Below are 12,500 nucleotides of genomic sequence, written 5' to 3' on the forward strand. Positions count from 1 at the left end.
TGCATTTACCTCTCACACAACCCCATCCATGTATAAGTTGAACAGCCAGGGCGACATAACACATCCTTGACGAAGTACCACCTTTACCTCGAACCACTCACTCTCTCCATTTCTAATCCTGACACAAGCTCTACTACTCTCGTAAAAACTCTTGACAGCTCCTAGAAGCTTTCCTCCTATCCCGTATATCCGCAAAACCTCCCACAGTGCCTTTCTGTCTACCCTGTCGTAAGCCTTTTCCAGGTCCATAAAGGCCCAAAAAACATGCTTCCCCTTTCCTATAGCTTTCTCACATATCTGTCTTACCACAAAGATCTGATCTACACAACATCTACTCGTCCTAAATCCACACTGTTCCTCACCAATTACTCCCTCTGTTCCTCTCCTAATCCTCTCAATCAAGACCCTCCCATAAGCCTTCCCAACTACACTTAACAAGCTAATCCCTCTGAAACTACTACATTCACACTTGTCCCCTTTTCCCTTGTAAAGAGGAACTATACAGGCACTCCTCCAGTCCTCCGGCACTCTACCCTCTCTCCAGCAAACACTAAATAACCTCACCAACCAGTCCACCATCACTGTACCTCCTTTTTATTTAGACATTCTGCATGGCATCCATCCAGACCAGGTGCCTTACCTGCTTTCATCATCTTAACAACTGCCTTCATCTCATTCTTCACCTCCATTTTCCTCACTCATCACGGTCATTTTCTTAGCATTTTCCACTGCAACTATCTTTCCCTCCCTATCCTCCTTGACATTTAGCAACTCCCTAAAATATTCTGCCCATCTTCCCCTTACTGCCTTCTCTTCCATTATCATCTCTCCATCTGCACCTTTTATCTTTTCTTTCCTACTTGATTCGCCTCCTCTTCCTCTCTTAATTTCTTTCCAAAACATCTTTTTATTACTTTCAAAATTTTCTGTCATACTCTTACCCCACTTCACATCTGCTCTCCTCTTTGCCTCCTTTACCTTTTGCTTTACTTCTCTTTTCTTTTCTTTGTACCTCTCATATGACTCCCTCGTCCTATTTTGTAACCAATCTGTGAAAGCTCGCTTCTTCTCTTTTACAACCTTCTTTGTTTTCTCATCCCACCATTCACTACCCTTCCTTCTATTTCCTCCTGTCCTTCTTGTTCCACATACCATCTTTGTACACTTTGTGACTCCCTCCTTGAACCATCCCCATTCCTCCTCCACACCTAGCTCTACTCTATCCTTCACTCCCTCCCACTCCTCCTTCAGCTTCTTCTTGTCCTCCTTCTCCTTTTCCTTTTCATTTAAAGAGTTCACTCTAAGCACCTCCCTACCTTTTGTCCCTTTCCTCTTCCTCTATCTATCCTCCACTCTCAACTTACCTTCCACCAAACAATGATCTGATATTCCCCCACCCTCTCCCCTTAGCACATGTACATCCTTAACTCTTCCTATCATAATCCTATTTACCACCACATAATCCATTAACGCTCTATCCACCACCCTTCCCTCCACCACTCTCTCCCATGAAAGTTTAGGTTGTTAATGTATAATAAATTGGGTTATTCTCTGAGTTTGTAAGCGTCTGTAAATATTGCAAATACATTTAGTGTTAAGTTTAGCACCAAGACATAAATATAATAAAATTGTAAAAGAAGAATATATAATAACTATTTACATAGGTATTGCCACTTGTTTATGCCAATCACAGCATTTTATGAATATGCTTCTAGCCTATCGATTTAGTATGTAATGATTGTTACAAAGGATTACAAAGGCGGAGCATGCCGACAGGAGACCTTTTGGTCCATATCTAGGTCGGATGCGAAAAAAAATCATATTAATAATAAAATAAAAAATAAAAAATATAATAATGTAAATAACAAATAAAATACATAAATAAATGCATAGGTATAGTTAAATAATAAACAAACAGGTAAAAAGTAAATAATAATAAATTGACATATAACTGACAATAAATGAAAATCAGACAGACAAATGATAACAAAACAAAAACAAATAATATAAAATAAATTATAATCATTACAGCATCTTGCTTAGGTGTATATCTAAATGATTTTTAAAGCTTCGAACTGAACTACATTGCACTACCTGTCCAGGAAGTTTATTCCATTCATTAACTACACGGCTGGCAAAGTTGTTTCTACCCACTTCCAAATTGAATCTATTTCCGGACAGTTTGAGACCATTGTTTCTTGTCTGATTCTCATTCAATGTGAAAATTTGGTCACTTTTGATGTCAATTCCCTTTAAAATCTTAAAGACCTGTATCAAGTTACCTCTGAGTCTACGCTTTTTTGGGGAAAACAGATTCATATGTTTTAGTCGATTTTCGTATGATTTATTTTTGATATTTGGAATCAGTTTTGTGGCTCGCCGTTGTACTTTTTCCAGTCTGTCAATGTCTTTAATGAGATTCGGTGATCATACGGAAACAGCATATTCCAAATGTGGACGAACTAATGATTTATATAGTTTGTTAATGAGTGATGGACTTTTGAAATCAAAAGATCGCGCAATCAGTCCTAGAATCTTATTTGCTTTCTCAGAGGCTGAAATACACTGCTTGGATGATTTGAGGTCGTTACTGATAATTACGCCGAGATCTTTTTCACTATCCACTTTTGTTAACGAATTTCCAAATAACTTGTAATCGTACTTACTGTTATTTTTACCTATGTGCATTACCTTGCATTTACTTGTGTTAAATTTCATTAGCCACTTTTCAGACCATTGCTGTAATTGATCTAAATCTTCTTGAATATCTAATTGGTTTGAGTGATCATTTGCCGTCAGCAGATAATAGTGGACCAATGTGATTCCTAACAACCTTTTTTTCTCTAATGTAACTATAGAATTCTTTGGTATTCTCTTTGGATTTATCAGCGATGTTCATTTCGTATTGTCGTTTTCTTTTTCTTATTGTCTTTTTTAAATCTCTCTGTATTGATACATAACTTTCATAGTCATTAGATGCACCCGAGCACTTATATTTCTTATAAGCTTGTCTCTTTTTAACAATACTTTTTTCAGTTTCTTTGTCGAGCCACTTTGGGCGAGCCTGATTTGGGGGACGCCTGTCCTTACAAGGAATGTAAGTTTGAATCATCTTAGTGAGCGTATTTTGAAATATTTCCCACATCTGATCTACAGGTCTTTCGTTTAATTTTGCCTCCCAATCTGTAAGCTGAAGCTCCTGACGTAGTCCTATGAACTGAGCGTAATACTTGTTGAAAACATAAAAATAAAGCACAAACCCAAACAGCATTCACTTTTAAGCAAAACGAACAGTTAAAAAGCACTAATTTAAACTTCGGAAAAAAGAAGTAGCATCTACGCTCAGAAATATTTGCAAACATTTAAGCGTACGGAGAATACGTTTCGCCGCCCACATATAATGTCCTATAGTTTCATACATTTTTCTCACTTAATAAATATTGTTATTCTAATTTCACTTACGACGATACATTTTATCTTCATAAGCAAAATCAAAGTAATACATGTTATGCGTGCCCGCACTATAGATACCTTTTGCGGACCTTCTCTAGAGTGTGGGTACCTTCAATTGGTGCAGGATCGGGAGTAAACCGCCATGCCAATATAGCATTGTTTAGTCATTGAAACTAGAAGGTCACTGGAGGCACTTCCTTTACCAGGTGCAGGTTCTGGGTGGGCTATGGCTCTGTGTAAAGTCTTGCCTCACACACTATTACTGTCAGAGCTGAGCTCGATCTCGTACATCACCTTTCTAGGTCACTATGACTCATTCCTTCCCAGTGATGTTCCTGCTACCTCACTCCGTACCTAGAATGTCATGTTACTCTCCACTAGTCTAATCATAGGAACTTTAATTTTCTATTTTTTTTTTTTCTTATTCTGTATAAAGATTCTAGGGCAGTGATTATCAACATCTTTTCATAGATCTTCACTTGTATTATGATTCCTCCTGAGCTCCTGCAGACCACTTCAACTCTGAATAAAAGTGTCTGGTGTCGACGAACTTCTGCGACATCCCATTCATTTGGAAAGTCCTGTGAATTGCCAGAAGTTTCTAGAGGTCAGATTGAGAATCTGAGCTCTAAGGTGAAGGGCCAATGTTACCTCTCGACCTTCTCTTTTTTTCTGAGGGTCTGCAAGAACGAATGCAAAAACGTTTTACGTCACATACTTACAGCGTGCGTCACGGGTCTTTGGCCGACTGTTGCATAGTCTCTGCAGATGTCTGCAAGACATTTTGGATCTCCAGCATCTGTTTGTTTAATCAACCTTCCCTCCCTCCCTCTCTCTCCCCGACACAGCATTGCAACCTTTGTCACAAAAATATTTACCTCCGTCAGGGAGGTTATGTTTTCGGTCGAGTTTGATTGGTTGTTTGTTTGGCTGTTTGCTAATAATTTTACGCAGAAAGTTTTGAGTGTATTTAGATGAAAAATTTTGAGGTTCTGGAGAATAGCTTATGTAATACTTCGTTAGATTTCAGTAGTGATCCTAGACGTCTTCATTGGCAAAAGAGCTAACCAAGTTACCCTTAACCCCTTTCAGCAAAAAGGTTCTGAAGGTGCGTCATCGTAGCAAAAGGGTTACTCCCATTACATCCGTGACGGTTTCTATACATTTTGTTCTGGCTTAAGTCAGATGATTTTATTCAGCTTTGGGGAAAATGGGAACTCGATCGATACCAAAACTATCTTATTCCGAAATATATCCCCCGCCCTCTCCCCCCCCCCCTCAGCTAAGTCGTCTGGAATTAGTCAGCCTAAAATCGGTAATAGGCATCGTCGTCGTGTAGGGATTGTACTTGGATAATCATTCACATCCGAGCAGGGTGGCACTGTTTTTCATATTGCGGCTACGCCAGGCTAGTCTATTCCTCTCCGTGGCGGAGAGGTTGTAGCCCATCTCCATCTACTCTTTTCTTACCTGGTGGCACTTTAACTATATTTCAGTTGGTGCTAGGATATTTTATCTACCCCCCGACAATATCCCCATCTCGGTTATAGATCTATCCCCTTCCACACTGTATGGGACTTCTACTTTTATTGTGGCTATCACCAAGCAGACTTAATATGCTTCTATATTGCATTCGCTTAGTCCACAGCCACTTACATGTTGCACCGCCCAGTTCCAGCGTTGCCTCTTATCAAACGTATTATATGTGTGGAATCCCTTGGATGCGGACGCTCGCGCAGCGGACACCCAACACACGTTTAAATCTGCACCTAACAAGATCTTGAGAATTTCACCTGACACCTTGCCTTGTTATCTGTCCGGTTAAACGATGTGGTAGATCTTTCACGCGTTGGATCTAGAAAGTTTATTCTTGTTATCTGACTGCTCAGAATTGTTACAAGTGTTGATTCCTGATCATTTATTCTTATTTCCTGCCAATGATTATTAGTTGTTCCCTTTATGACTTGTCTGATTTTTTTTACCTTTAATGTATTGATGATTCTTTTCTTTCTCGCTATGTGAGGGTGCGCCCTCATGTTCCTCTCCTACTGTCCCTTATATATATATATATATATATATATATATATATATATATATATATATATATATATATATATACATTGCAGTAATTCACAAGGCACACGTGAAAATAATATGCAGAAAAAACCACTGGGAAATAAGCAGCTTAGTCCGAACGTTTTCGTCTATTTAAGACATTATCAAGGAATTCCTTGATAATGTCTTAAATAGACGAAAATGTTCGGACTAAGCTTCTTATTTCCCAGTGGTTTTTTTCTGCATATATATATATATACAGTATATATATATATATATTTATATATATATATATATACATATATATATATGTATATATATATATTATATACATATATATGGGATAGGAGGAAAGCTTCTAGGAGCTGTCAAGAGTTTTTACGAGAGTAGTAGAGCTTGTGTTAGGATTAGAAATGGAGAGAGTGGTTCGAGGTAAAGGTGGGACTTCGTCAAGGATGCGTTATGTCGCCCTGGCTGTTCAACTTATACATGGATGGGGTAGTGCGAGAGGTAAATGCAAGGGTAGTGGGTCAGGGATTGGAGATGGTTAAAGAAAATGAAGAAAAATGGGAGGTGAGCCAGCTGTTGTTTGCGGACGATACTGTGCTTGTGGCAGGATCGGAGGGGGGATTGAGGAAGTTGGTGACAGATTTTGGGAGAGTGTGTGATAGAAGAAAGCTAAAGATAAATGTGGGTAAAAGTAAGGTGATGAGATGTACAAGGGGTGAAAGTGGCAGTAGACTGGAAGTGAGCATTAAGGGAGAGCGACTGGAGGAAGTGGATAGTTTTAGATACTTGGGTGCAAATGTGGCAGGAAAAGGTGAAGGTAGAATGTAGATTGAGAGAAGCGAGTAAATGCCTTGGTGGATTAAAGAGTGTAATGAGGAATAGACATTTGGGAATGGATGCTAAGAGGAGACTATATGAAGGAGTGATTGTGCCAACAGCACTGTATGGGGCAGAAACATGGAACATAAGAGAGGAAGAGAGAAGGAGTTTGAATGTGTTTGAGATGAGGTGTCTGAAAAGTATGATGGGGGTTACTAGGCTAGATAGAGTGAGAAATGAGGAGGTGAGGAGGAGAGCGGGGGTGGAAAGGGAGTTGGGAGATAGGGTTGATAAAAGAGTATTAGGATGGTTTGGACACATGGAAAGAATGAGTGAAGAAAGACTAGTAAAAGAGGTATGGAAGGCAGATGTGGAGGGAGTGAACATGAGGGGACGTCCAAGGATGAGGTGGATGGATGGGGTGAAGGGGGCTTTGGGGAAGAGGGGAATGTCTGTTGAGGAAGGATGGGAGAGAGCAGAAGACAGGGGTGAATGGAGAATGGTTGTGTATGGATGAGTTTGTGATGCATGAGGTGGAATGGGCGGTATGTGTGAGCAAAATTTGACGCAGCCCGAAGGGATTTCTCCCCGTCTCCTTTTATGCATGGGGGGACGGAGAGGGGGGTCGCCAATTTAATGAAGCGGCCTTGCTGTGGATGTGCTGTGTCTTGCAACACTGCTTCTGCTAGGGCAGTGGACAAGGTGCAGGGATGACCCGTCATCCGGGAGGTGCTAAGATAAGAGGGAGGGTGGAGGGGTGTGGAGTGTATTCAGGGATGGAATGGGTGGGAATGATTTTATGCCTTTTCCTTTTTGGCTACCTCCCTTGTAAGGGAGAAAAAGCCTTGGTGTATATATATATATATATATATATATATATATATATACATATATATATATACATATATATTATACATATATATATTATACATATACACTGAATGGTTCCCAGTGATCAATTATTATATTTTTTCAACCACATATCAATTTTAATTCCGTACCATCGCAAACGAGACTGAGAATCGCTCGAAGGAAGCATACGTGGAAATTGAAACGTAGACGAGCCGAGGATTCGAACCCAGCTAACCCGTAACAAAGTTACATTGACGTAACCCAATACGCTATCAAGAGATCTCTCTTGATAGCGTATTGGGTTACGTCGATGTAACTTTATTACGGGTTAGCTGGGCTCGAATCCTCGGCTCGTCTACGTTTCAATTTCCACGGATGCCTCCTTCGAGCGATTCTGTCTCGTTTGCGATGGTACGGAATTAAAAGTGATATGTGGTTAAATATATATAAAATATATACATATATATATATATATATATATATATATATATATATATATATATGTATGTATGTATGTATGTATATATATATGTATATATATATATATATATATATATATATATATATATATATATATATGTATATATATATATATATATTCTGTACTTTCTTCAATTCTACAAGTGAGTGTGGGGCTCTTCCCATTCCACCTATTCTGCGTAGTCATTGACAATGGAAACAAGCACTAGAAAGCATCATTAGTTCTTCTGTTCTGAGCCTTATTTGTTCGCTGAGTTGTCAATAATTACAGGAACATGGTTAGACCGATTACTGCTGAGACACTCAGACAAAGATTTTTTTTTTTTTTCCCTTTCTTTTTTGTCAACAGTAAACAGCACCCCTATCCTTTGGGGGTAATATCGCATAGGAGGTGGAGTCACAGAAATGGTACAGGTAAAATTTATGAGGGGCAGCGGAACGGAGGAAGAGATTATCAAAAGAAGTAATCAGCATTCCTTTTTTCAGTGGAGGCTAATCTCCAATCATAAAAGAATGATGAACGACTTGGTCCATAGGGATGTTATCATTGTTCTTAAAATAACTTAATAGTAGCATAAAACATGCTCTTAATACCCCATACGGTATGGAGAGGAGCATACGCTAGGAAACGTGTGGCTGCGGCCTGTTGGGGCAAGTAACAGTCACTGATGGGAATCGTAGAAGAGTGCGAAATTCGAACACACAACTAAGCGAATACAAGACCAGCACGCTTCCGATTATGCCACCATACGAGGGATTACGAGGAAGACCTTTGAAGTACCGAGCAGGGGAAAAATCTTTTTTCCGTGCCCTCCTAGAGGTCTTCGGCACCTTCTCGTTTCATCCTAAAGTTTTTGTCTCAAAATACATTACGAATATAATATTTTGCCTTTTCCATTTTGACTGTTCAAGGAAGCCAATGACTTTTTCTTTCAGGATCATAAGGATATGAAAGAAAGATACATCGTAAACCATGTATACCAATCTTATACATAAAAATCTGACATATGAAAGTAACCGATGTGGGTTTCAGAACTAAGTTGGATAATGGTTTTTCACGCACACACACACACACACACACACACACACACACACACACACACACACACACACACACACACACACACACACACACACACACACACACACACACACACACACACACACACACACACACACACACACACACACACACACACACACACACACACACACACACACACACACACACACACACACACACACACACACACACACACACACACACACACACACAGGACAGGTTGTTGATGTAGAAGTAAGCATTTTGGGTGTCTAAGAGGGGGTTTACACGGTCTAACGGTTCGTCGAGCGCGGTTCGACAGACACGTGTTTAAAGTGATGTGTGAACACATGTGTGAACACGAAGTGATGTTGTCGAACACGTTGGTTAAACCCCAAATACCCCGTTCACACATTTACACATCACTTTAAACACGTGTCTGTCGAACCGCGTTCGACGAACCGTTAGACCGTGTAAACCTCCTCTTATGCTTGAAGTCCCGTGTTCGAGCCGTTCTCCTGCCCTAAAAGGCTTTCACTGATACTGTAAACTGCCATTGCCCCCCTTTGTGCAAATGGATAGGGTTAGAACGCGTGTGTTTGTAAGGTCACACCAATACACCATAGATCAGGAAATATATGAACTCTGAACTCTCATCCAGTAGTGTAATAACTGTTGGTCATAGATTCCGCACATAATCCAGAACCATGGTGGTGAATCACATACACACAGATATCTATCCCCTGCCCCCAGACACACACGTATACACATATACAATCTAATAGAAACTGCGTGAGGGCGAAGCGTTGGGTGTCCTTCATTGGCCCCTGAGTAATGTATATGTAATGCCAAGGATCAATTCAGGAAGGCAGTCGACTCCCACTTTCCTCACTGGTAGAAACTGTGACTGCTTTGAGAACAGTTGATACTATCATCCGCAAGATGAACAGTGTTAGCGTTCCATTATGTATTTTGCATTATTCAAGTCATACCGGAAGAGTGCGAGGAATGATAACACGGTTATCATACACAAAAGCCAGAAAAAATACTCTTACCTGTTGGTAATCTCGGCTTTTTAGTTGACCTACTAAGGTCTCCGCCGGCTAAGTAGCGGCCACTCAGGTCGCTTACTCCGAAGAAGAAGTGCGGAGTAGAGGCCAGGAGGCACCCGAGGACGGCCAAAGACATCCCAAGTGCCAGCCAGCGCGGGCGATGCCCCTGGCTTGCATAGAAACTGATGGGGATGGCGAGGAGTAGCTGTATGACGTCATTTCCAGTGGTTATGAAACCTGTTACAGAAAAAGAACGAGTTGTTGATATTAGAAGAAGCTATACAGTATATGTCTATTTTTCAGTCACAGAAGTTCTCTACCTATTTTCTCGTGTACCCCATGTTCGTTAGCTTTCTGGAGATTCCTTTCCACACTGAAAAAATCCCAATACATCCACTAGCTCCCACTAGTTTCCGGTTTGTGGCCCATTAGGGGGAGGTGCATAGACCCCAGGTGGAATGACACTCTTTTAATGGTGCCAGAATGTCTCAACGTGGGTCGGCGTGCGTGGGTCTGGTGTCTGAGAGGGAGGCATTGATAATGCAGTCTGCAACCTTGCATGAGGGATTGGTTGCGAGGTGCGTGTCGTGTGGTATGTGGGTCTTGGTGCGTGGGAAGAGGGGAATGTGGGATGGGATGGGAGCCGCGTGGGATGTGGGATATGGGTCATTTGGGATGGCGTTCAGGTCAAATATCGTTAAGTGAGTGAAGGTTCTCTTTTTGTTGTTGAGGTGTGATAGAAAGTATCCATTAGTCAGAACCCATAAACAAAGTGGTTTAGAATGTATTGTATTAACACTATGAAGTGTGTGACCCGATTCCTAGCTTGCGAGCTCCCTCGTGTCAAGGTAAGATTTACAATCGAATCGTAATTATGTATACCTGGCTTCAATTAACAGCGGTTACGGATAACTACTATTTGCTTTGCCTGTCCCAGCACATAGGGCAAAGGTGAGGGCTCCGCGATTCTTGCTTGTTCTACATTGTCTGACATTTCATCTGATTTCGTTTTCCGTTCCCATGGTAGCAGTGCCTTTCCCAAAAATTACAAAATGCATGTCACTTTTTTAAAGCACGCCCTTACCGTATAACATTCTCTATGACTATTGTATTTAGTTTTTTGGTGTTGGTTGTTTTGTGTGTAATGACGACAAAACAAAACAACCGACTACAAAAACCTACTAAAACAACTAAATGACGTAGACGATAGAATAAAATTCACTATAGAATAAGAAACCAACGGTTCCTACCTTTCCTAGACACTGTTGTCATCAGATCAGATGACAGCGCTAGGTTCAAGATATACCGCAAACCGACAAACAAGGACAACTTCATTACTTTAGTGCACATGACGAAAAACTTAAATCAGGAATCATTATTTGTTTTTATCTTAGGGCTCTTAGAATATGCAGCTAGGAGCATTTACATGAGGAAATTGAATACATAACCACTGCATTCAAGAACTGAAGATACCCAGAGGGCATGCTAGGGACATCATCACGGAAAGCCATTAAAATCAGACAAAGAAAACAAAGTGAAGAAAGGCCGGACTTACGATACTTTGTGGTTCCTAGCTGACCCCTCTCACATGCTTTCCAAGACGCTGAGACAAACAGGACTCATTATAGTGAATGATACCGAAAAAAATAGGACACTTCATCACAAGGAACCAAACCAAGACGAACTGTGACAGTAGCATCGTTTACAAAATTCATTGTAAAAGTAGGGTTATACAAGTCTACAAAAAGCTTGAAGTCCAACTTTAGCATCTGTTCATGCCATAATTAGCATAATTAGTAGTTACACGTAAGTCCAGCCTTACCGTGTACAGAAAGTACAACGGCGAGCCACAAAACTGATTCCAAATATAAAAAATAAATCATACGAAAATCGACTAAAACATAAGAATCAATTTTCCCTAAAAAAAACGTAGAGTCAGAGGTGACTTGATACAGGTCTTTAAAATTCTAAAGGGAATTGACAACATCAAAAGTGACCAAATTTTCACATTGAATGAGAATCAGACAAGAAACAATGGCCTCAAACTGTCCGGAAATAGATTCAATTTGGAAGTAGGTAGAAACAACTTCGCCAACCGTGTTGTTAATGAATGGAATAAACTTCCTGTAGAGGCAGTGCAATGTAGTTCAGTTCGAAGCTTTAAAAATCATTTAGATAAACACCTAAGCAAGATGCTGTAATGATTATTATTTATTTTATATTATTTGTTTTTGTTTTGTTATCATTTGACTGTTTGATTCTCATTTATTATAAGTTATATGTCAATTCATCATTATTTCCTTTCTTTTCTTAAATCCAATCAATACTGGGTTTTTAGTGCATTTATTAATGTGTTACGACATTACTGGACAGTGATATATATATATATATATATATATATATATATATATATATATATATATATATATATATATATATATATGTATATGTGTGTGTGTGTGTGTGTGTGTGTGTATGCAGAGTCCACTAGGAAAAGGAAAAACACACAGAGTCCGAGCGCTTTCGTGATATATTCACATTATCAAGGATAATGTGAATATATCACGAAAGCGCTCGGACTCTGTGTGTTTTTCCTTTTCCTAGTGGACTCTGCATATTTGTGATTCACGTGTGACTTGTGAAATTGTGCATATATATAAATATATATATATATATATACATATATATATATACATACATATATATATATACATATATATATATATATATATATATAT

General features: G+C 39.6%; 1 protein-coding gene across 4 annotated transcripts in view; it reads right to left on the reverse strand.

Annotated features, from left to right (window-relative positions):
- LOC143035118 (solute carrier organic anion transporter family member 74D-like) overlaps nucleotides 1–12,500 on the reverse strand; it is a 393,158-nt gene that overhangs the window by 285,110 nt on the left and 95,548 nt on the right. For all 4 annotated transcript variants that reach the window (XM_076201697.1, XM_076201698.1, XM_076201695.1 and 1 more), the window contains one exon: nucleotides 9,766–9,999. In XM_076201697.1, the coding sequence (XP_076057812.1) occupies nucleotides 9,766–9,999 (234 nt within the window). The remainder of the gene's footprint in view (nucleotides 1–9,765; nucleotides 10,000–12,500) is intronic.

This window comes from Oratosquilla oratoria, chromosome 18 (genome assembly GCF_046742065.1).
Source record: "Oratosquilla oratoria isolate Oo_2021 chromosome 18, ASM4674206v1, whole genome shotgun sequence".
Taxonomy (NCBI): Eukaryota; Metazoa; Arthropoda; class Malacostraca; order Stomatopoda; family Squillidae; genus Oratosquilla; species Oratosquilla oratoria.